Consider the following 26,425-nt stretch of genomic DNA (forward strand, 5'->3'; position numbering starts at 1 on the left):
TGGCCGATTTTACCTCAAAGACTACAACTCCCACAACGCTTTGCGGCATTAGCGCGGAGCCGAAGCACCCCCTCCTTCGTGTTTTTTCCAGCGTCTGCTGCCAGTGTCTGCAGCTCCGCTGTCTCGGACAAACTAAACACTCCTCTCACTCAGCGCCGGGTTTACTCAGCTATTTGCCGACGTTGAAGCCAAGAAACTGAGATTTTAACTGCTCAGTAATGTGTTCACTACTAAAAGAGAAAGTTTTCGAACTAACTTCCCGACATTGCTGATATAACTCCAGCGAGCAGCGACACGCTCAAATCAGCATGACTGTGTGGCTGCTGTAGTTTTTATTTTTCCTCCCCGACACACAACAACGTGGTCAAGCTGCTCAGACATATTCAGCAGCACAAACCTATTTGCGTATTTGATGTCATCTAATGTTGTCATTATTATGATGAAAATGAACAAAACAACAGGAGTCTCCTCCTCAGCTCAGAGCTCAACCCCATGATGCAGGTATCTGAGAGAGAGAGAGAGAGAGAGAGAGAGAGAGAGAGAGAGAGAGAGAGAGAGAGAGAGAGAGAGAGAGAGAGAGAGAGAGAGAGAGAGAGAGAGAGAGAGAGAGAGAGAGAGAGAGAGAGAGAGAGAGAGAGAGAGAGAGAGAGAGAGAGAGAGAGAGAGAGAGAGAGAGAGAGAGAGAGAGAGAGAGAGAGAGAGAGAGAGAGATTTTTTTGTCTCTGCGATGGACTGGCTCTCTGTCCAGGGTGTACCCCGTCTGATTGCCCATTGACTGCTGGAGATAGGCACCAGCCCCCCCGCGACCCTACGTGGACAAGCGGATTCAGAAAATGGATGGATGGATAAAATTATATATTTATTTTGTTGTTGGCCCGTTAGAAAATATTTAACCTACAGTAAAACAGAGTAGGAAGTGATGCCACTAGCAGCGTCTGAAGAAGTTTGCAGCCGCGAACAAAACTGTCAGCAAGGTAAAAAGAAACCTTTCCTGTGTTTTAAAAAAGAACCAACAGTGTATTTAGGAAATGCAAAGGCTGCAGATAGATGAATAGAATATAAAATCCCTTTATTGTTCCTCAGTGGGGAAAGCTAGATGTCACAGCAGCGATGACACTCATTAGAGGAGAAAAAAAGGAGAATAAAAATAAGAAAAATGAATAAATAACAAGAAAACATAAATCCTGAATAGATTTTAAAAATGCTGAATATACCACAAGTAATGAATACCACTGATGTGTTTTATTTAAAATTGACTTGCTTGTGTGTAATTTGATTATTCCACATTCAGGGTTAAGAAAAAAGATAATTTCTATAGCGCCTCTCAAGATAAAAATCACGAGGCCCTTCACAAAAACAAAAAATGTAAAAATATAAAAAATAATTTAGAAAATGGTTAAAAATATATTTAAAATGAGCAAAAAATAGACAATTGTGATTAAAAAATGTAAAGAAAGAGAGAGTGAATAGGAAAGAAGGAAAATGGTGGATCCTGAGGAAGGTAGAATAGGTAGGGGGAGCAGAACAAGGAGAGGATGATGAAGGTCATACAAATGCCAGCTTGAACAAGTGTCTTCAGCTGCTTTTTAAAGGAGACCACTGAGTCCACCGATCTCAGGCTCAGGGGGAGAGAGTTCCAGAGTCTGGGGGCCACAGCAGCAAATGATCTGTCATTTTTGGTCTTTAGCCTGGTGCGCTGCACAACCAGTAGGCTTTGATCACTGGACCTAAGGGACCTGCTGGGGGTGTAAGGACTGAGAAGGTCACCAATGTAAGATGGTGCTTGTCCATGTATGGCCCTATAGACCAGAACCAGCGGGATCTTGAAATGAACCCTGAAGTTGACTGGCAGCCAGTGAAGCTGGAGGAGAAGCGGGGTGATGTGGGTGTATTTGGAGGACTTGGTCAGAAGCCGAGCACAGGCCTTCTGAACCACCTGTAGACGGTTCAGGGAGGTTCTGCTCAGACACGTGAAAAGAGAGTTACAGTGTCTAAGCGTGAGGAGATGAAGGTGTGGATAACTGTCTCAAGTTCAGAGCAGGACAGAATGGGACTCAGCTTAGCAATGTTCCTGAGATAGAAGAAGGAAGAACGAACAAGAGAACTGACATGAGAATGCAGAAAGAGAGCTGGGTCAAAGGTCACACCAAGATTTCTGACGGAGGGTTTGGTGTGAGAAGCAAGCTGACCAAGAGAGTCTCTGACTTTGGGAACCAGCTTGTCTGGGGCACAGATGAGGATCTCAGTCTTATCTTCATTCAGCTGTAGAAAGCTCCCAGCCATCCAGGTTTTGATAGAGTCTAAGCAGGTGTGTAACAGCTGCAGCTTAGACATCTCATGGGGCTTAAAGAAGATGTACAGTTGGATGTCATCTGTGTAGATGGTAGAAGATTCCTTTGAAGGAGCTCAGGATGTGCTGAAGAGGAAGCAGATAGAGGAGGAAGAGCAGAGGCCCTAGCACAGAACCTTGTGGGACACCATGAGTAATAGAGGTGGTGGAGGACCTAAACTTGGAGACGGCCACAGAAAAGGAACACTCAGAGAGATAAGAAGAGAACCACTCCAGAGCAGATCCTGATAGGCCTACCCAGTCTCTCAGCCTCTCCAGTAGCAGGTGATGGTCAACAGTGTCAAAGGCTGCAGTCAGGTCCAGCAGGACCAGAACAGAACAGTCCCCTGTATCACTGTGAGTCAGAAGGTCATTGGAGACCCTAAGAAGAGCTGTTTCAGTAGAATGAGCTCTACAAAAACCTGACTGGAAGCTATCATAGATGTTATGTTCATCAAGAGCAGCTGTGAGTTGTTTAGCCACAACCTTTTCCAAGATCTTGGAGATGAACCGAAGTTTAGAGATGGGTCTGAAGCTGCTATGGAGAGAGGGGTCGAGACTCGTTTTTTTAAGAAGCGGGTGGATTACAGCGTTCTTAAAGTAAGTAGGGACCTGACCAGAAACCAGAGAAGCATTAATTATAGAGAGCACGCTGGGACCGATGGACTGAAAAGACTTTTAAACAAAGATGAGGGTAAGATGTCGAGGGGGCATTCAGAGGTCTTCGTAGAGTTAACTAGTTTGGTTATCTCAGGCAAAGAAACAGGAGCAAAGCTATCTAGGATGATGGGCCTGGTTGGAGTTGGGAGAGGCAGCGATAAGGCTGAAGGAGAGATGCTAGATCTAACTTTATTGACTTTGTCCAAAAAAGAAAGACAAAAAGTTCTCACAGTCTGTAACAGAGTGGATGGGGCTGTAGGAGTGGCAGGAGAGACAATACTGCTGATGGTGTTAAACAGCACCTTAGGGTTCCCTTTGCTCTGGGACACCAGGTTGGAAAAATAGGCAACCCTCGCATCTCTGACTGCAGAGTTAAAGGATGCCAGAAGATCCTTTAGGTGCAGCAGATGGATGTGGAGATGGGTTTTCTTCCACAAACGCTCAATTTTTCTGCATTGGCGCTTCAGGCTGCGAAGGCTGTCATTAAACCAGGGAGTAGGGTTCACTGCAGGAACTGATCTGGTTCTGACAGGACAGATGTTGTCCAGAATGGAGAGGCAGTGCTCATTAAACTGAGAAGTTAATGAATCTGGGTCGTTATCAGAAGAACAGGGTGGATTAAAAGCAGCAGAAAAATTGCTATCTGTGCTCTCATTAAGAAAACGAGAACTAACCATACGGCGAGCAGGAGGTGGGGATGCAGAAACTGACAAGTTAAAGAAAATGCAATGGTGATCTGAAATATAAACGTCCTCAGGACAAACACTGTCAGCATTTAGACTCAGGGTAAAAACAAGGTCTATAGTGTGCCCCCTGGTGTGTGTGGGGCCAGAAACATGCTGGGTAAAGCTGAAGGAGTCCATAAGGCTGGAGAAATTCATGGCAAAGTGATCAGAGGGATCATCAACGTGGATGTTAAAGTCACCAACAATCACCAGTCTGGACAGCTTCACAGTGGAGGATAGAAAGTCACTAAACTCCTGAAGGAAAGAACTGTTTGGACCAGGTGGACGACAGACCACAGCACAGTAGAACGGGTCCTTACGCCCGACTTTAATCAGCTGCAGTTCAAAGGAAGCAAAGTGACCAGAGGTTGTAGAGCTACATGGATGATGGTCTCTGAAAACAACAGCTAGGCCTCCACCACGACCAGAACCCCGGGGCTGGCTAAGAAAAGAATAGCCACTCGGGCAGAGTTCAATCAGACCAGAATAATCAGATGTTTGCTGCCAAACTTCAGTCAGAAACAGTTAATGCAAAAATAAGTTGGTTTCCAAATTAAAAGGCTCAAAATTGCATATAAGTTGATAAAAGAAACTGTGCAAATTTGCCGTCACTTTTTAAAAAAATATTAAGTTTGGCCCGCAACTTCGTCCCAGATTTTCATTTCGGCCCAGTGTGAATTTGAGTTCGACACCCCCGGCATAAAACATCAGCGGATGTGGCATGGCTGTTTCTTTGGATGAAGAGATAGTATGTGCACCAGTTTGGGTAATTTAATTTGTAGAACATTATGTCAAAAACATTACTGTTTTAACTTTTTTCACTACTGCAGCCTTGCAGCCAGTTATCCAATTTTTCTTTCCACTTTTTGCACAAAGTGCACCAACATTTACAACAACATCAAGCAATAAGAAAACTAAACAACAACAGCTCGTTTATAGATATATTCACTCACACATCCACCCACCAAACTTCTCACTTTTTTTTACACTCCCTAACTTACATGAAGCCAACATGCCAGGAGCAGACCTGGGCAAACTAGCTCTCACACACACACACACACACACACACACACACACACACATACACACACACACATACAGACAATAACACAGACCTGTATCCATCCAGATTCAAAAACAGGAGCACAACTGGGAAGGAGGGGCAATCTGAATAATGACTTGAGTGTTTCCTGTGTGAGTGATCGGTGGCATTACTATCACAGCATACTGCTAGGCTTTTCAATTCCGGGCCTTGAGGACCAGTATCCAGCACGTTTTGGTTTTAAATCTGCTTCAACACACCTGATTTCAGTCAGCAGGTGATTTACAGGTTTCTGCAGAGCCTGATGAGCTGCTGCACAGGTTATTAAACCACTGAATCTAGTGTATCGGACCAGACAAAACACTAAAACATGCTAGATATCGGCCCTCGCGGCACAGAATTGAATAGCCCTGGTGTATTGACACACCCTGGAGTATATGCTCATGTCACTGCAACAAGGTGAAACTGAAAGTTACTAGAAATAAAACTTTCTCCTGCAGAAAAGTTGCTATTTAAGATTGGTTTTTCGAGGTTCTGATGAAACTAAATCCTACAATGCAGCTCAAATGTTTCAGATTTCCTTCCAAAAAAGTTACGATTAGACAGAATGTTGCTCAAGAGAATGAGAGGCAGCCAGTGTTCCAAGTGGCAGTTTTTTTCCTGCTTCCCTGGCATACACAAAGTGTCACTGGGTAACATACCAACGGTTTCCTCTAGCTTTGAGGGGATGACAGGACTAGAAAAAGTATTGTGTACATTAGGTTCATATTAAGGCTGAACAATTTTAGGAAAATATTGAATTGCGATCATGATCTTTTTTTAGCAATCACACCCTTGTCTGGTAGACCATTGGCATTCTAGTCCTAATAGATGATGTGCGAGTTTAGCCCATGCTTCCTGGAGCCTTTCTGGAGGCTGTTGCTCCATTACAGTCGGATTATTCTTAAAATACTGCCGAGTTTAGTATCAAAAGCTTCAGTAGCTGCTTGTTCAACCTCATAAGATAACCAAGTCACCTCAACTTACTCCTCTCGATGTGGAGGAGAGTCTACTCTGAGTCCCTCCCAGATGGCCGAGCTTTTCACCCTATCTCTAAAGGGAGTGCCCAGGCCCCCTGCGGAGAAAACGCATTACTGCCATTTGTATCTGCAATCTCGTTCTTTCGGTCACAAGCTTATGACCATAGGTGAAGGTAGGAACATAGATCGACCAGTAAATATGGAGCTTTACCTTGTGGCTCAGCTCTCTCTTCACCACGACAGATTGGTACAATGCCCGCATCACCACAGATGTAGCAACAATCTGCCTATCAATCTCATGCTCCATCTTTCCCTCACTCATGAACAAGACCTCGAGATACTTGAGGCAGGACCTCATCTGTTACACAGTGAAGTGTAGTGAGGACAAAAGAAACATGATGACTTGGTCGATAAACAAGGAAAACCAATTTTATTTCCTCTGGTTCGAAAAAACAAAATCAGAAAATCCCAGCACTATTCAAAATGGCCACCCATCCAACTCTCTTAGCAGTCTCTGTCACTTTCAGAGAGAAAAAGATCCTTTGCCACACCCAGCAGTCCACCTGCATGTTACATTCCTGAATGAACACTCTTTGGTTTAAAGAAGACATGTTGCTACTCAACATCATCCCTGACCTGGAGAAGGCATTGTACCCTTATCTGACTCAAAACCATGGTCTCGGATTTAGAGGAGCTGATTCTCATCCAAGCTGCTTCACAACTGACTGCAAACCACTCCAGCGAAAGTCGGAGATCACGCTCTGAAGAAGCCAACAGGTCTGCATCATCTGCAAATAGTAGAGACCTGATCCTTTGGCCACCAAAACAGATCCCCTCAACTCCTTGGCTGCACCTAGAAATCCTGTACATAAAAGTTATGAACAGATTCTGTGACAAAGAGCAGCCTTGGTAGAGCCCAACTCTCACCGGGATCGAGCCCGACTTACTGCCAACAATGCAGACCAAGCTCTGACACCGGTCATAGAGGGACCTAACCAAAGGGACTGGAACCCTGGTTATCCAACACGAGAAAATGCCATAACCATTGGACGGCACTTTATTGAGGTCAATTTCACACTAAAACAAGATAATGACAAATATAACTTTAAAATATGCCAACAATCCCCAACCGTTGCATCCTAAATGATCAAATAATGCTTACAAAATGCATTGTGACAGAGTTGTACCCTAAAGCCTAATTTTTACTTCTCCGTCTGGACGGACGCATGCAATACCATTATTCGTCCTTTCAAGAGCTCTCAGACAGACTTGCAAGGATGGACAAAGTCAAGCTCTCTTTTCTAAACATCCGTCCAACAAGATGGAGAACGCACGCTCATGATTGGTCAGGACGCTGCTGTAGTTGACAGCGCCGCCATTGCGCCATCAAAAACATAAAGAGAGCTGAATATATCTAGCAGTAGACACGGAGAAGCTTTAAAAATTCCTTGCGGATAAACTCTAAAAATATGAACGTTTTATTCCCCCGTGACTGCAGGAGTGAAAATATACGCAGCAAGCCTTTTATTCGTGGCTGGAAATGATGGGAAACGTGGATTTAGAGGTGGCGACCGCATGGAGGTCAAGGAGAATGAGGGACTAATTTGTCCACATTAAATAGCAACAAATACAAAAAACACAAAACCTCACCACGGGAGTGTTGGGAATGCTCTAATTCACTATCAACCAGACCCTGTTTTACACATAACAGGGGGTCCGTTGGATTATTACACCCCTAAGACCTGTCCAAGACCCTGCAAAGACCGTCATCCTGAGTGAGGAGGGCCTAAACACTTCATTTAACTGAGAACACGGCTATGTCAGGGGTGTACGTCTTCAAATCGGTTATTCAAATAATGTTTTCATTATCAGGACTAATCACATTCACAAAAGAAAAATACATTTTCCTAACAGATCCCTAGTGCGTGCTTTGAATCTGCACTTGCAGGCAGTTCAGCTCTGACTGAAATCTAAACTGCCAAAGTGGCACCACCCTAAAAGCAGCAATTTATCATTCTGGGAAATCCATCTCTGTGATTCCTGAATGGCGCAACACCAATCTTTCCCTAGCGTGGCAGACTAACACAGCCACAAGCACAGGGCTAAGACTAAGACTAAACACTCCTGCCAACTTTAAAGACACGGCCACTAACTCTCCCCTGACTCACACATCTGGCTCGCCTCAGACAGATCACCCTTCCAGCTCCGGCTCCCCTGCAAACCAGCCTGAGGAAACTATTAGCTAGCTGTGACCTCTGATGAATGGGATATCTCACATTTGTGTTTTTAATAAGAACAATAAGCATGGCTGTCTTTCTCATAAACCCCTTATGGAAATTGATTTATCACAAAGGCTCAGCTCAGCAGTTGAGAATGAGGCGCACAGATTGCTGGGAGAGCTTTTATGCATTTCTTCTCCTGTGCCACTCTCATAATGATTCCTCCCACTCCAATTCATCTCAATGCCATCTAGGGTTTAGGAATCATGGCATGCAGTGAAAAAATAAGCTTTTTCCTTCTCTTCCTTCTACATATATTTGTTAAAAACTATTTTGTTAAATTTATCGGTCCATAGCTATTTTAAAATTGTTTCCGTTTCCTCCACCTAATTTCTCAGATTTTATTTTAAGGAGAGCATTTTTGAAAGTGTTTCACTGCTGAATAAAGTAAATGAGAGCAAATTCTCAAATCATTTCAAGGTTTGCTTTGTGCTGTCACTCATCCAGATTAAATCGAGGTCAGGTTTGGGGTAGGAGGATTTGGGTTAACCCTGATGTAAAGAATCCTTCGGGTTGGGATAACCACCTCTGTTTTATCCTGTTTGTGTTTCTACAGAGCTGAGATGAAAGAGCCAAAGGAATAACACGCTAAGCCATTGCAAGTTATAAAAACTGCTCAAGCGGTCAAACCATACTGACCTGAGCTTGGTGCTGTTGTGTTGTCCTGTGAATAGAGAAAAAAAGGTTAGAAAAGCAGGAAGGTAAGAGAACAGGCATGAAAACTGATAAATATAGATATAGAGGTCTCTAGCTTATGTGAAGGATCAAGCTGCCCTAAAAAACACATTTTTCTTTATCATCGTTGATCTTTAGGCTTTTGATTTGGTTATTTCAGTTAGTTAATTAGAACGTTATTATCCTTTTACATATTTTGTTTTAAATCCTGTTTCAGACTTACTGCTTGGTTTGATAAGGGTTATTCATACTTTTCCTTCAACTCTGGCATTTGTTACATCTTATGTATTTTTTTAAAAGCACAGATCCTATGATTCACCAATTGTTACAAGATGAAGACAATCGGAAATTCCTGATGCAAAAAAATAATGCATACAAATCTTTCAATTAATTGTAATTTTATTAATACATTTATCAGGTCTCATGAGCCAATGTTGATTTTTGTTGATAATACTTTGTAGCCAACATGCAATAAAAAGCTGAATAATGTTCTGGAAACAAAAACATAAACATGAAATAATTTTTATTGCTAATGTAATTCAGATCTTAGTGATGGTGCACATATATATAAAGTTTGGCTGCCTGCATGCACCCTGACCCTGTCATCCCCAGTTAGGTTCATCAGTCTCGGAGCAGGTCATAGATGGACCAGTGAGGATGCTTAGGCCCCAGCAGCATCCACTCCAATCTCCAACATTAACATAATAAACAAAACTTATATAATAAGTGTTGTTGTCAGCATGGATGTCACAAGCACATATTTCTTTACTTGCTTGTTATTATTATTATTATTATTATTATTATTGTTGTTGTTGTTGTTGTTGTTATTATTATTATTATTATTATTATTATTCCCTCTCCTTTTGTGTGTTTTCCATGTAAAGGAGGCCTCAAATGTCAAAAGCAGGATGTTTTACAGTGTTTTTTGTAATATATTTATAATTTAATTTATCTTCTGACTTACTTCCTGTGTTGTATTTGTGTTCTAAATATGTTTGGGGAGGGAGGACATGTTTTGTTTAATTAAACATAAAAGGTGTAAAATGATCAAATATGCTGTCCTTGTTTGTCTGTGGGGTTCATATATATATATATATATATATATATATATATATATATATATATATATATATATATATATATATATCATAGATGCCATCAGCATTTAATTTAATTCAATATGAGACTATTATTTTAATTCTTATTATCATTGCTTGGAACAATATTAGTTACAACAACATCCAATTTCCCTCTGTAGTTATTAAAGCATGTTTTTATTTGAATTCTGTTTGCAGTAGCTTGAATATCGGTTAGTGCTACGATGCTCCAGCAGACTCAGTGGAAGAAATCCATCACAAATTGGACATGAGCCAACTACAAGAAGGAAATAAAACTATAATACAGACATTTTATTAGTTTCATGAGAGAACTTCACAATTTATTTGAAATTCCAAAAAAAACAAATTTATCGTTGATGCTATTTGTTTTTAATGATCTTTCGTCAGTAATAAATTAGTCTGGATGGAGTTTAGCTGCTACGTTATTTCTCACCTATTAGGGCAGCTAAGATGTCTAAGTCAAGGAAGGGAAGCAGACCGGATCTTACCTTGGGCTTCTGCTTGACAGGATCTGCAGGCAGGTGAGAAACACACACAGTGAGAGGAATACAATACGAGCGTGGTGGCTTCTTGACATACAACCTCAGCTGTCAACCTCTGCTGGCCCCTTATCACGGCCCCTGAATGCATAAAACCCCTGACTGCTTCTGCTAAGGAAGCTTGTCAAAAGCTTGAGCTGGCTTAAGATGTCTGTTTTTAAGCAGTGGGGTAACTGACCTGAAAGCACAACTCTGGTGACTCGAACACAAGGCTGGACATACTATTAAAATTCAACTATGTATTTATACGACTGTTAAGACTATACATATAACTTAAGAATGTAAGAATGACATCCTGTGGTCAAATGTGATTACTACAAGCCATTTATTAAGCAAAAATATTAATCTCTCGCTCCTGTTTTGTGAGTTTGGTAGCTGTTTACGGGTCAGCACCAGAAGATTCTAGATAACAAGCAAAGACAACTAATGCACAGTAAGTTAATATGCAGATAAATACATTGTTATATCTGGTGTTAGCAGTCTTGGGTGTTTTACGGTAGGGAGCATTTACTATACTTATTATGGTAGTTTGTCTTTGGCATTAGAGGAAGTGTAGTTGTTTGCCATCTTGCTGTTAAAGTTCTGAACGACTCATCGAAGGAAATAAAACACCACGTTTGACTCATTCATTTCACACACACGTTTCACTCTAATATTGAGTTGTTTATTGAAAATGCAGCTTGAGATATCTTTAGAGTTGAATATTTGCTTCTAATTCACCGTTAGCATTGTTAGCTTTATGTTGGCCTCTAGCCTGCTTCACCCAATATCAGAGTAAAACAAAAAGAGGGCGTGGCTTTTAGTGGTATAAGAACTCAGTTTTACCGGCTTTGGTTATTGAAACAACTCTGGAGCTTTTGGGTGTTTTTGAAAGAAGAAAAACTGACTTTTTTTCACTGTTGAATTATTACATATTGCATATTTAAGGTGTTTGTTCACTGAAACTATGAGTGAAGTAAAAATGACGGATGAACGTCAAGTTTCCCACATCTATTTGTATTAAATCAAGAACTTTAAATCCTATTTTTTTAAATACCTGCCAGATATCTAACCAAAGAACAAAGTTTCCTGAATGGCACACAAGCAAATACTTTTACTCTAAGATGAATGAAAATACTTTGTAAATTTTAAGTACAGGTATTTATAGACTTTAATATTAAAGGCTGTAAGTTGGCGCCAGATAAAAGGTCACCAAAAACTTTCAGAAACACTCCGACTCACCTGTTCTCCCACAGACTCCCAGCCGACCCAGACACTCTTTATGAGCCCCCAGGCCACATTTTAGACAGAGATAACCCTGGTTAAAGATGCCCCTGGAGAGAGTAAAGTACTGGGTATATTTCACGTACAACAGAAAAGAAACACCTTGACATTTAAAATTTTCTGGCTTCTGTGACATTGTCAGGATAAATGAAATGACACAGGAAATGTCCTCCATCTTTTAAAGACCATAAAGCTTCAATTGTGAGCTCAAAACAGAGACAGCTAACAGTCTCCCTGACAGTACGTACATTATTTACATTCACTGGACTTCAACATGTTGTATTTAATTCAGCTGAGGCTATTTTGCAATTAATTTGAGGAAAAATGTCTAAGGAACCATCAATGTCATTGTGTCCGGTCATTCCTCCAGTATAGAAATGAAAATTGTCCTTATTCTGGAGCAAAATGTGTGCAGAGAAATAATTTTATGTATCAGTAATAATCCCTCCCATGATGTTTGCATCTTACCTGAGAAAAAGACGACAATTACTACAGGATGAGATCTTTTCAAACGTGTGCATCTTGAACTGGTGTGAGTTGTGATTAGCTTTTTCTGGATGGATATTTGATCTAAGACAGAAAAAGATACAAATTGATTGGATATCCTGTAAATTACTGAGTAAAATCACAGAAAATTTTACTTGATACTGCTGTTTGATAAAAAAAATTCAATACACTTTCCATTTGAGACAGCAATACTTTGTGTGAATAATTTATTAGAAGCTGAAAATCTACCTAAAATTGATCTAACAGCTGATCCAAACAGATTCCCAGCCTCCACAGTTGTTGTTTAAGTGTTTTTAATGCTGGATGAGTGAGTCATGATTTCTCAATAGCAAGCACGTTGTGACACGTGCATAAATCTAAAGAAGCAACGTAAAGCCTATCAAGCAATAAAACGGAGCAGTTTATTCGAGTCTCATTCAGGACAAAATTGTGTAGAAGTTAGAATCCTTACATGCATGCACACCGAACCATTTTGCAAAATGGTTAGTGAATATTGAAGAGCAAGTCACCCCCCAAATCAACTTTTTTATAAACGAGTGTCTAATCGTACTGTAGACATGTGTAGTCACTAATTGGCACTTTTGTGCATCTTAGTTCAAATTTAAATATTCTGCCTAAAACTGTTAGTGTTGCATTTTCTTCAGGTAAAAACTGCACTGCATTTGAATTTGAATCTGCCATCGCTATTGGCTAAGAGGTACCCTACGACATTAGCTGGTACCATATGATGTCACAATGCCGCTGTGAACTTGTGTGTGTGTGTTTGTTAGCGGCTCCGCCTTCTCTGTCTGTCAGGCAACGCCTCCTTGTGGCGCATTTTTCAAACATGAAACAGGAGTGGGGTTAAGCCAGGCGTACACTGTGTGACTTTTTCACTTTTTTGAGCTGATTTTCCACTCGTGCGAGAATCCACGAGATCGGGGCGAGTTTTGCGCCGAGCGTCGTGTAGTGTACAGGGGGTTACGAGAGGCGATTAACACCACGTGACCAGCTACCGATCAGCAGTCGTGAGCTCGCACAAACTTCTGGCGTGTTTAATATTTTGCTCGTCCCTCGTGAGGGTATCGCACTGTTGAAGCGGCACTGCGAGCAGCTGCGACCCAAAAAGTATCAGAACCGCTCACGGCGCATGCGCAATCCTGGATCGACACCGCTCGCCCGCTATTTCCCTAATCACACACGTTGTTCGTTTTTATTTCTACACGTTTTTTTTTAACTCACAAAGGATGTCAAAAAAGCGTGTTTGTTGTGTTCATGTCAAATTAAACTGATCACAAAACACAGATTTACTTTCTTTATTTCGTTTTCCTCATCCAACCCCCATAAATCCCTGTGTGTCCTCCTGCAGCACTCCTGAAGGACAACAGGCAAAACAAAAAAGTGTGACGTGTTGTGTAAAAACTGCTATTTTTAGCATATTTTTAGGGCCAACATGTTGCTACCAGACGTACAGTGTGAGCAGTCAGATCGCATCCGAGAACTGGGTCGTGCAGTGTGAGCACATGACTCGTGAGATCTGCCCTGCGAGGAAGTCGTACAGTTTGAGCTGAGGCTGAGTGCTACGAGTGAAAAAATCGCACAGTGTCCACCCAGCCTTAGACTCTGGTAGGGGGTGACTTGCTCTTTAAAGAGTGAACCGGCTCATCTTAGTTGTATAAGTTTGCATTTAAAAAGAAGAACATCGCAGAGTGGTCAAATGCAAACTGAATGAAGGATCTTGCTTTTGGTTGTCTGTGAATTCAATAATGAATGAAGAAAAAAAACTTTTGAGCAAGTTCCTATTTCCACATAAAATGTACAACTTGTGAAGGCTTTTCCAGGGAAGTTGCCATTTATTTCCAACTAACTGGAGGGAAATGTTTTCACCCAAATGTCAGCTCTGAGAGGAGCCAAAGCGTCAGCGAATCACATCCACAGGTGCTTATCGACACTAGGGGCACCAAGAGGTGTGTTTTCAAGTCCATCTGAGGACTTGAAAAGCACCGGGAGTGAAAAATACACTATTTCCTCTCCCCTCTCATGCATTGTGGGAAATGCACCCAACGATTTTCAGCTTGAACTCGTTGACCTTCATTCTGATACATGACTGGAAGAGCACTAAAGGTCAGAATCCCTGTTAGACTTGTATTCCTCTCTCTCGCTCAAACAGGAGGACTTTTCACACATGAGGAGGCATGATTGGAAAACATTGGCTCTCTTTGCACACAAGTCTGAACAAACACTGCTGGTCCAGATCCAGACTGACACTCTCTTTCTCTGCAATCAGCTTTTCAGGATTTGCTCAAAAATTTTACATAAAACTAAACTTTAAGTTTAATTTAATAAATTAAAAAAAAACAGTAATTTGCTTGTAATTCCAAGATGAGTTATTAGGATTTTCCAGCACATTATAATGGTGATGATAATTTACATATAAAACACTAGAGGTCCTTTACTTTAATACATTTGCAGGGGTTTATAGTAGAAATGGATGACTTGTAAGTTATACTCCTGTTAATCATTTGGATTTCTTTTTTAAATATTAATTAATAACTAAAATATGACACACTTTTTTTAAGCAGAGATTGTTTTTAGTGGGGAAACGGTAATATATATGAATAATAACAGCACATTAGGTTAGATTATTAGGCAACTAAACCCACAAGCTGACCGATTCTTTAGTTAGTTTTAGAATTTAAAGGTGTTAAGCCCTTGTTTAATCAAGGGTTAGGGTTAGGGTTAATAAATGCCTCTTAAGTCGTACTCTTGGGAAGAAAAACACTGGTGCACCATTTTCAGGAACTAGAAGTAAGCCACATCACAGCTAAGGGTGTTTCTCAATGCCAAGGAACCTCGCCTTGATGTCTTGGCCCTGTCCCGGTTGCCTAGGAGGTACGTCATCGGGAGCCACCAAGACGTGTTCCAAAGTTCATGTTCTACCAAGGCGTGTGTTCTCCGTTTGTCTTGTAGCCTAGCCTTGGTCAAAATTACCCAGAATACATTGCGTTATTTTCAAAAGAACGGCAGATCAGAAGCCGGCAGCTACTTCAGGGACAATTTTAAAGTTTAAAAGTCAACTAATTAAAAATGATTTTTTTTTAGATCCAAAGAAGTTATCTATGGTTGGTTAGATGCTTAGTAGTTGCAGCTTCGGTGGCTCGCGGGTAGTAACTCACTTCAATCAATCAATCAATTTTATTTGTAGCGCACCTTCCACAATGTTATCAGAAGCCCAAGGTGCTGAACAGCATCATCATAAAAACATTCCCAGTACCTGGGCATAAAAGCAAGATAAAAACATAAAATCATAAAATAACAAGCAAGCAATGTTACAAATACAGAGAGGTAACGGAATGAGACTGATCAATTAAAAACAAATGTTGGACAAAATAAAATCAAGCATCCTGATCAAAAAGAAGAAGTATTAAAAACCAAAATGTCAGGGCAATTCAATGAACCCTAGTGCTGAAAAGCAATCAAATAAAAATAAGTCTTTAGATGAGACTTAAAGACTTGAAGGGACGGCGCCTGCCTAATGCTCAATGGCAATTCATTCCACAGAGTTGGAGCCAAATCAGAAAATGCACGATAACCCCTCAATCGATATTTCGACCAAAGGACCACCAGACGTCCCTGCTCGGCTGAGCGAAGAGACCGAGATGGAGCATACTTGTGCAAAAGTGCAGTAATGTAAGAGGGGGCACTGCCCTGGAGGGCCTTATAAACAAGAGTTAAGATCTTAAATTTAGCTCGATATTGCACCGGGAGCCAGTGCAGAGTAGACAGCACTGGAGTAATGTGATCTCGACATCTGGTACCTGTCAGGAACCTAGCCACTGAGTTCTGTACAAATTGGAGCTGTGCAACCGTGCACTGGGCCAGACCGGCATACAGAGCGTCACAGTAGTCCAGACGGGACAGGATGAAAGCATGCAACACAGACTCCAGATGAGCTCTGGACAGCAGAGGCCTGATCCTGGATAGTCATTTCAGATTACAAAAACAGGACCTCACCACTGTATTTATGTGAGTGTCGAGATTAAGTGAGTCCATTTTTATCCCCAAATTACTGACTATTTCCTTTTCATAGGGGGTCAATGGGCCAAGGTCAAAATCAGCACCTGAGCCATTTCTTCTGCCAGGACTAAGTATTATGACTTCCGTTTTGCTCTCATTTACGTGCAAAAAATTAGAAGTCATCCAACATGTTATGTCCTTCAAACAGTCCAGTAAAGGAGAAAAAGATCTATCCTCCCCACATCGAAGGGGGAGATAGATCTGGCAGTCATCAGCAAAAAAATGACATTTCACATTATGCCGACGAAGAAGGACTCCAAGAGGAAGCAAATACACTGCAAATAGGAGAGGACCAAGGACAGAGCCCTGTGGCACACCCCAACGAAGTCTCACGCAGGGTGACGTCACCTCACCCATCTGAACACTAAATGTCCTGTCATGAAGGTAGGAGCGAAGCCATTGGAGGGCCTGCCCAGTTATCCCCACCCAACGCTGTAGTCGGTCCAGAAGGACTTTGTGGTCGACTGTATCAAAAGCTGCAGATAAGTCCAGCAATAGTAGGACAACATCGTTATCCATGTGTCACAGGCTATAAACGTGTCATTAAAAACCATTAAAAGAGCAGATTCAGTGCTGTGACCTGCCCTGAACCCTGACTGAAAGGTCTCCCATAAACCATTTGTATTCATAAAGGCGACCAATTGTGAATACACAACCTTCTCCAGCAGTATGGAAAGAAAAGGGAGTTTTGAGATGGGCCTGTAATTAGCTAAGGTTGTCACATCCAGCCCCGGCTTTTTTAACAGAGGATGAATAACAGCCTTCTTAAACAAGGACAGAACCATACTAGAAGTAAGACTGCCATTTATGATTGCCAAAAGTAAAGGGCCTATCACTGGAAAGAGTTCTTTATAAGTTCTAGGGGACAGCACATCACAAGGAGAGCCAGATGGTTTAAGATGAGCGACCAGTTTTTCCAAGTCCGATAAGGATACAGGCTCAAATGTTTCCAGTGTTGCCTGAGGTGGCTCTGGGAGTAGAGAGTCAGGTGGTGAGTTTGTAATGGCACCTCGAATAGCTGCAACCTTATCAACAAAAAAGTGAAGAAAGTCATTACAATTTTCAACTGTGGGAGGCAAAGAACTAGAATCAGAGAACTCAAATAGTGAATTTACTACAGAAAAAAAGAGTGCATGGATCAAGAGAATTTTTTTTCACGATATCAGCAAAGAACTTCACCCTCGCTTCCTTAAGAGTTTGCTGATAGTTAAACAAAGATTCTCTGAATATCTCACTTATATTTTTAATTTAATAAATATATATACAATTTAAAAAGTAAAAGCTTCGTTATATATGTAGAGGGGTGAATATTGTTGCTTTTAAGCTTAATATATTACCTTTACTTATGACCAATAAGCTGTGATATTCTATATAAATATAGAATATCAACCTGCTTGGTCTTTAGATGTTTAATCAGAAGATTCTAGGATTATTTGCTTTTTCAGGGATCAAACACACTTCATATCAATTCAGACAGTCAGGTTTATAAAAGATAAGAAATTTATTTTCTAAACAAATAAAAACATGACAAGTTAACCAAGGCTACTGTGATGGATGAATCTAAGAGGATAGGATGTGATGTGTGGTGATTTCATGGTGTGTGTTTATCAGAACCTTGTATCTAGAAGAACTGAGTTCTGGGTGTGAAAAGCATTTGGTTTGCATTAAACTATGGAGTTGATTCTTATCAAAACCACATCAGACGCAATCATGTGTGTCTACCTCACCCTTTCTTTGGAGATCCTCTTTGCGGATCCGGAGGTGAGGGAGGTCGAATGACCTCTGGGCACCGAGGTTCAGTAGATTAACCGCAGCACCGAAGCTTCAGTCCAGAGATGTCGCTAGGAACACAGGTTGGAACTAGTTTACGTCTAGAGAAGCTGCTTCTGAATAGCTGAAGGAACCGTTTTGCTGTGTCAGCTGTAGGCAGCTTTTAGCTTGTTGAAAACTTGTCAAGAGATGCGGTGGCTAGAGAGTTTTCCTCCGATGGCCAGTCAGAGTTAGCTCAACTAGCAGGATGCTGAATCTCTCAGAATGCTGAAATGATGAATCACTCCTCAGTGATTCTGTTTTAATATTCTCATATTATGGTTTACTTGGCCAGTCGGAACGTGCCATGTTCAGGGATGTTAACAACAAACCTTCAGAACATTGCGCCTTCTTTCAGATACAGGATGCTCTGATTTGTGGTTAAGAAAATATCTATATGCAGAAATTACTTTAACTTTAATTTATCTCTAATGAACATTGTGTCTGAGTGTAGATAATGATTCACCCTTTAAACCTAACATTACTGATCATCATAATAATATTCATTTCAACTTCAGTAATTCAAGCACAGATTAATCAACCTTATTAATTTAAGCACAGATTAATCCAAACATTATTATTATTATTTATCAACCATTATTGTTCATTCAACCATATGATTATTTACTATTATAACGGTTCAGTCCTTTATTCTGTGCAGGACAGCATAGATAAGCAGACAGGCTTGGCAGAGAAGAAACTTGAGAAGAGAACACGATGTTGACAATATGTTATCTGCCGTGGACGCCGCGGTCACGTGATGCAAGTCTGTTCCACTTAACTATTTTCTTTGACCAAGGAAGGACAGTGTTCTCGTAAGCAAGGCGCCTGGCCTTGCAAGGCGATGTCTTGCGAGGCCGGGTGCCTTGACATTTAGAAACACCCTAAGCTTCAGATGGCAGGATTTGGAGTCTTATTTCCTGATTTTTGTACATCTCGCCTCTGATTGGCTAAAAGCAACATGACTACCACCGACTTGCAACGCTGATGCTTTATCTCCACAAATAACACAGGCCTGAAGGGGTTATGCTGTGTGGTGAAGTTGCTAATGCTGATGATTAGCTTATACTAGTCGTGACATTCTCTGCTGTTTCCTGGATGCTAAACCAACAACAGCTTTTCCCGTCATTAGTCAAGATGGGTGAGTTCATGTGAAGGTGTGACGTAGATCTGTCAGGATTTTCAAATACTAGAGCTTCACTGTCGATTTTCTATCAGAAGTTAATTCAGGAGAAAGGTGTAGGAGACTATTCTCATGTTCCGTCTGCATGAAATACTCAAAGTGACCGATTATAATCAGACATAAGATTTAAAAAACGGTTATTCAGTGTTCCGCACTTTTCTAAATGAATATCTAAAGTAATTTGTATTTTCTACTTTGATTTAATATTTACTGTATGGATTTGCAGACAAACATATTCATAAGAAATGCTCGTTGAGATGAAAGACATTTTAACACAAAGATGTTTATATTTGTACAATCAGATAAAACACAAAAATACCTTAGCTTCTGCATGAGAACGCTTTTCATCCCCCTCAGTTTGTACACTTTTCACTTTCAGAGTTGGCCTCTTCTGGTGTCATCACCCAATGCACAGAGGCACACACAGCTCATTTCAGATAAACCCTCTAAATTGTTGAGAGGCAAAACAGCTTTAAGCCAGGGGTAATCTTTTATTTCTTTTTTTAATTTTGTAAAATATGCATTAAGCTTTGGGCATATATTAGCGGTTTTGTAAAACAGGAGTGTATAATTCATGTTACTGTGTTGAGAGAAAAGAGACGTATTAGACGTTTAATATACACCCTGGCAATCTGCCCTGCTGCTGCAGCAAACACATCCAAGATTATTGCAAAGAGCCATAAAAGGACCAAAACATCAAGGACGTATTAATGAAACACAAAAACCATTTTGTTCAGGTAGAAAATATAAATCACACAATTTAATAAAAAACACATTTATCTCCACATGACAGTGAACTGAAGAATCATCCAGACAGTATGTATTTTCAAAATGTAAAGGTGTTTGTGTGTGTGTGTGTGAGCGTGTGTGTGTGTGTTTTGTCATACTTTTGTCAGCCCGATTACAGCTAAAACCTGATCAAACAGCACATGAAAGAGTCAACAGTTCTTTCAGCTTTGAAACAACACATCTGCAAACAATGACAAACAAACAGCTTGTATGGTGTCGTCGTCCCCCCACCCCCCACCCACTCACACACACACACACACACACACACACACACACACACACACACACACACCCTCCTACTTTGTCATGCAAACTGTCACGACTGTGCCTCCCTGTACTCACATAGCCATTTCAAACTGCTCCAACCACTTCTTCTTCAGCTCTCTGGTCTTGAAGAAGAGTTCAAAACCAGTATGGCCCTGTTGGTGCGTCACATAGAACCCATAGCACCACTGTGGATGACAAGGAACACAACCGAAATTTAACAAGATGCTATCAGTCAGATCAGGTTAAAGTAAACTGTAAGGAAAATCGGAACGCTAAAATTGAGTTTGCTGGTGAAGATTCTCCGCGTTCCAGGTCATGGTAATCCAAAAGGGTTCAAATGAATGCAACTGGACTTCTTTGGTTTCTTGGAGACGTTTCACTTCTCATCCAAGGAGCTTTGTCAATTCTGACTGGTACATGAGAGAGTCGAGCTGTCTGTTGCTGCTTAATGAGCAGAAACTACCTATGAATACCCCTCCTTCCTACCCCCTGAGGAGTCATTGAAGACATCAGCCCCTATTGTACAGCAGCAAACAATAGAAAATTGAAGCTTGACCCTCCCATATTCCAGTCAGAAATGGCAAAGCTCTTCAGATGAGAAGAAAAATGTCTTCAAGAAACCAAGGAAGTCCAGTTGCCTTCATTCGAATCTCTTTGGATTAAAATAAATGTTAAAGTTTGAGGTTTTTTGCCATCTGCACATCAATTTTATGGAGTTTTTAACTTCGTTTATGCGTGTAATTCCTAAAACAAAAAACTGGTGTTAGAACAGCTACATAATTCAAATAAAATAAATAAAAATAACAATTCTTAAAAAATAAAAAGCATTTTGAAAGAATGAGTAAACTGTACTTTATCAAAATACACTTAGTAAGATTTAGTTACTAAATAAACAGAAATACATGTTTAGATTTAATCTTGCATGCACCCTGATTTTGAGAGACGTAACCTCTACACTTCATTTCTTTAAAAGCTCATTTTATTAACAGGACAAAACCTGTGAACAGGCTTTCCCCTCAACACAGATTCAAGTTTGAACTTACATCCACAATGCCCTTTGTGTCATTATAAAATCTCATTAAAAATAAGTACCAACTGAATTATTTCCAAAATTCCTTTAATTTAAACAGTGTATTGACAATGAAAAACATTTACGCACAAAATATTGAGTCACTTGAATGATTTACTCAAATCATTCTGAGTGAACCCTGAAGTTTCTGCTCATGATGCTCCAACAATGAAACGGTAGGAAAAAAAAAAGCATAGGGGCTGTAACGCTGTTGCTAATCCTCCGTGGTTCTACTGCCGGTGAGGTCACCAGCCTCACAGATCAACAAAAGTGTGCTGGCTGCTGGATTCTGTCAACATCAACAGAGCAGCAGCTGCACTGGGAGTTTAACCAGAGTTCAGCTCCAAGAGCACCGACAGACTTAAACTGTAAGAAAAACACTGAGTTAGTTTCTACTGAGAAAAAAATACTTAAAATGTATAAATAAATTATTCTCCACCACCCAGCCTTAGAGAAGTTGCACCCATTAGGACAAATATTCCCCAAAAATTGACCTTTTAATAAAAAAAATTGTGACACATTAAAGTGTCCAGGAACGCAATATTCTTTGTTTCCTGTTCTGAGTTCAGCATTCAGAGTCTGAAGTTTTATTTAGCAGGAAATGATTAGTGGTGCTAATTAGCCTGGGAAGACTTGGCTCATTTATCACCTGATATTAGGATCTCTGCCCTGAGGGGACAAATTTCCAGGAATACATTCAGAGTTAACTCTGTAAGTTACTCAGAATGATTTGAAAAGTTGAAAAGCAAAGTTTAAAGCTCTCATTAAGCTCACAGTTACGGGGCTGCCAACTTTTGAACATTTCAAAGAATGAGATAGGGTCATGGGGTTGGGAGCGGACAATTCACCGACTGTTTTAGAGCGTGCGGGAGGGGGGGGGGGGGTATTAATATTGAGACTATTTGTGCTCTACATTTTATTTATTTATTTCAACTCGAAAGATGATAGAGCCACTGACAAGAAAAAATAAAGAAAGAGAATTCTTTTTTTTTTCTTTTTTTTTTACCGTGTCCTGTCTGGCTGTGAAGCAAACAGAATTGATGTCTGAATGCTGGTAACAAGCCTTACAGATTTACTCTCAGGTGGAGCATTAAAGCGTCTGCTTTTAATGTCACGCCTGAAACTTAAAACTTTATTGTTATTGTTTTTGAATGCTTTGTAATTCCGACCAGACACAGAGACAGAGGTGAGAGAGAAAGGAAAAGAAAAGGTGGGGAGGGGGGTCCACAAAAATAAACAATAATGAACAAGAGTCTGCTTCTAGACCTGCAGAAAAAGACAAAAAAAAAGCAAAAGGGCAAAAAAATGGGACACAACAACAATACAACAAGATCAAGCTATCACTGCATCAACTTGATGAAGAAATTATATAATCAACATTGCTTAACTGAACAATAACACGATAATAAATCACAGTGCATTAAGTGCCCACCATAATCTTAAGACCTGTATTTAACGTGCCCAAGCCCATACTTTTGAGAGCACCATGTGAGCACCTGTGTGTGTACACGTGCTTGTTTATTTAAGGTTTCTCTATAGGAGCGTCCAACAGAGAGTGTGAGGGACCACAGATCCGCCCCCCAAAGATGCGCAGGAGATGGGGGGAGCTCCAAGTCTCAGAGATCCAGGCGCTGCCCCAGAACGCAGGAACCCCAAGGAGACTGCAACCAGAAAGGCCCCCGCCCCCCTCGAGAGGCACAGAGGATCGCCCCGGAGGGCCACAACCAGCAGCCGGCAGAGTCCCGGGAGACATCAGCGGCAAGCCCTCAAGCCCGCCCGCAGCCTCCCACCCCCTAGCCGGCCGAGCCCGGGACGCAGCGACCCGGGACCCAGGGGCGACCACCCCCGCCAGGGACCCAGCAGAGCCCAGGGACCCAGAGCCCAGGGACCCAGACCCCACCAGGCAGCCACCGGGATCTATCAGGCAGATGCCAAAATCTTAAACCCCCAGACCCGGTTGCCATGAACACTCAAGCAGACCAAGGCACAACCCCTCACACCAGGTGTGGCAGGGGGGAGGGGGGACGAGGATCTATATCATCAGAAGAAGTTCCAGGAGAGGGGAGGAGTCAAAGGCCCCACCTGACATATACAGTCATACACACACAAAAAAAGAAAAGAAAGAGAATTCTTACTTTTTCTCAGAATTCTGACTTTTAATCTCAGAATTCTGAGATTAAAAGTCAGAATTCTTTTTCTTTTCTTTTTTTCTTTTCTTTTCGTGTGGAAAATTTAACATCCAACTCTCCTGAACTTCTTCACATTATCTATCTATCTATCTATCTATCTATCTATCTATCTATCTATCTATCTATCTATCTATCTATCTATCTATCTATCTATCTATCTATCTATCTATCTATCTATCTATCATCTATCTATCTATCTATCTATCTATCTATCTATCTATCTATCTATCTATCTATCTATCTATCTCTGTCTGTCTGTCTGTCTGTCTGTCTGTCTGTCTGTCTGTCACACCCTGTCCTGTCTCCCCTTTTGGTTCAGCCTTGTGTCTCATTGACTGCTCCCACCTGCCTCTCGTTTTCCCAATCACTCTAGCTCCCGACCCCCTTGTATTTAAGCCCCTTCTGTTCTGCGTCTTGTGTTGGTTCATTGTTTCAGTGTCCTGCGTGCTTCTCATTAAAGTTACGATAAATGTCCTACCTGTCTGCCTGTCTTCCTCCCCGCGTTTGGATCCTCGCCTCACCTCCGCTCACCTCGCCCACACACTGTGACAGAATGAACCGACCCGTTAAAGGATCCAGCGGGGAGATTCTCCCGTGGGAGTACCTGCTCCGATGGCTCACCCCGAGCCACCAGCCAGCTTCTCCAGCTCCAGCTCCACCTCGCCGCAGACGACGGCACCGACCTGCACCCTCGGCTATCCTCTCCACCCTCCCGGAGCCTGATGAAAGATCGGACCGAGAGACGCACTCGGATCACTCCAGCTACGTGGGCACCCGCCTGGCTATGTGCTCCCCCGGGGTTGGTCCACGGCGTGGGGAGAGATGCTGGGCTCCACCGTAGTCCTGTGTTCCGGGACGGAGCTGTGAGCTCGCCGCTGCCCCTGCTCGGCGCAGCAGCTTGGACCTGCCCCCGGCCAGACCAGCAGTTCCGTCTCCGGCCCAATCGGCGCCTCCGTCATCTGCAGGCGGAGGAGCATTGGCTGCAGCCCAGCTGACAGAGCTCGTCAGTCTCCAGGCGGAGTTTGGCCGGGTCCGCCAGCTCGTCAGCTTCCAGGAGTCCCGCCTGGACGCTCTATCCTCCTCAGGCCGCCAGGAGAGGGTCTTGGTCCAGCCGGCGGCTCCCTCATCTCAGGGCCAGAGGAACGAGCCTGGGGTCCACCCAGCGGAGCTCGCCGGTCTCCGGACTGAGCTGGCACAGCTCCATCGGACGCTCAGCCTCAAGGAGTTTCAGCTGGACGGTCTGTCCTCCCTGCTCTCACAGTTTCTGGCACCACCAGTTCTGTCACAGCCTGTTCCAGCGGTGGCCCCTGTGGACGCACCGCATCCAGTTCCAGCGGTGGTCCCGGAGCTCGCACCACATCCAGTCCAGCCTGTCCAGCATCCAGCAGCCCCTCCCGCAGCAGCTCTGCCTCCGGCCCAGAAGCTGACAGTACCGGCCTGGAAGCAGGCGGTCCCGGTCCGGAAGAAGACGGTTCCGGTTCCGGTCCAGAAGCCGGCGGTCCAGGAGTCGACGCACCCGGTCCAGAAATCAGCGCCTCATCCAGTCTAGAGGTCGACGCCCTCTCCAGTCTAGAGGTCGACGCTCTCTCCAGTCCAACGCCGACGACGCCGCCTCCAGCTCAGAAGTCGAGGACGTCTCCTCCGGCGTCTCTGCTTCTGGTCACCGCCAGTCCTGCCCTCATCAGGTGCGGGCCCCCAAGAGTCCATCCTCGTCTCCTCCTCTGCCCCAGATGGAGGCCTCCAAGAACCCATCGTCGCCTCCTCCTCTGCCACAGACGCAGGCCCCCAAGAGCCCGTCGTCGCCGCCTCCTCTGCCACAGACGCAGGCCCCCAAGAGCCCGTCGTCGCCGCCTCCTCTGCCACAGACGCAGGCCCCCAGGAGCCCGTCGTCGCCTCCTCTGCCCCAGGCACAGGCCCCCGGACTCTGCTGGTCCCTGCCTCCTCTTCATCGGGCCCTCTGTCCCTCTCGGCCCTGCCTCCGAGTCCCCCTCCTCCAGCCCTGCTCTGTGTTCCTGTGGGTGTCTGGAATCTGCCCTTCGGGGGTTGGGGGGGGGGGGGGGGGGGGTGGTACTGTCACACCCTGTCCTGTCTCCCCTTTTGGTTCAGCCTTGTGTCTCATTGATTGCTCCCACCTGCCTCTCGTTTTCCCAATCACTCTAGCTCCCGACCCTCTTGTATTTAAGTCCCTTCTGTTCTGCGTCTTGTGTCGGTTCATTGTTTCAGTGTCCTGCGTGCTTCTCATTAAAGTTACGATAAATGTCCTACCTGTCTGCCTGTCTTCCTCCCCGCGTTTGGATCCTCACCTCACCTCTGCTCATCTTGCCCACACGCCGTGACACTATCTATCTATCTATCTATCTATCTATCTATCATTCTATCTATCTATCTATCTATCTATCTATCTATCTATCTATCTATCTATCTATCTATCTATCTATCTATCTATCTATCTATCTATCAACTATCTATCAGCAGTAAAGAGTTACAGCTACATGTCACAAATGGAACTTTTAATTATAATTAATGTAAATGTATTAAAATTCCATATAGGGGTGGGCAATATCATGTCATTCATAATATTACCAGTTATTATTTCCTGCAAAGAAAAAAATAATCTATCATGTTAAGCTAACTTCATGATGTAGTTGCATCCACTAAACAGAGGATTATGTTCATGTGGGTCATCACCATGAAGTTATTGAAGTTATCAAAGCAAACATGGCTGGAATCAGTTTCACTGTAATCTGTGTCTCTAAGTGTGTGTACTGCTGTAATGAGTGGATGTCCCCACTGTGGGACTAATAAAATGTACTATATTCTATTCTATTAATTCATACCAGCCAGTAGGGGGAAAAAACGTTTGAGGAATTTTGGCCTTTCTAGGCTTCCGTACAAGTAGCCTGGTTA

General features: G+C 42.5%; 1 protein-coding gene across 3 annotated transcripts in view; it reads right to left on the reverse strand.

Moving 5' to 3' along the window:
- LOC107383565 (guanine nucleotide exchange factor VAV3) overlaps window positions 1-26,425 on the reverse strand; it is a 91,375-nt gene that overhangs the window by 31,084 nt on the left and 33,866 nt on the right. For all 3 annotated transcript variants that reach the window (XM_015956295.3, XM_015956296.3, XM_015956294.3), the window contains exons 15-19: window positions 20,336-20,445; window positions 12,118-12,219; window positions 11,608-11,699; window positions 10,336-10,358; window positions 8,694-8,718 (exon numbers count right to left, since the gene is read on the reverse strand). In XM_015956295.3, coding sequence (XP_015811781.1) covers window positions 8,694-8,718; window positions 10,336-10,358; window positions 11,608-11,699; window positions 12,118-12,219; window positions 20,336-20,445 — 352 coding nt within the window. The remainder of the gene's footprint in view (window positions 1-8,693; window positions 8,719-10,335; window positions 10,359-11,607; window positions 11,700-12,117; window positions 12,220-20,335; window positions 20,446-26,425) is intronic.

The sequence above is a fragment of the Nothobranchius furzeri genome, chromosome 11 (genome assembly GCF_043380555.1).
Source record: "Nothobranchius furzeri strain GRZ-AD chromosome 11, NfurGRZ-RIMD1, whole genome shotgun sequence".
NCBI lineage: Eukaryota > Metazoa > Chordata > Actinopteri > Cyprinodontiformes > Nothobranchiidae > Nothobranchius > Nothobranchius furzeri.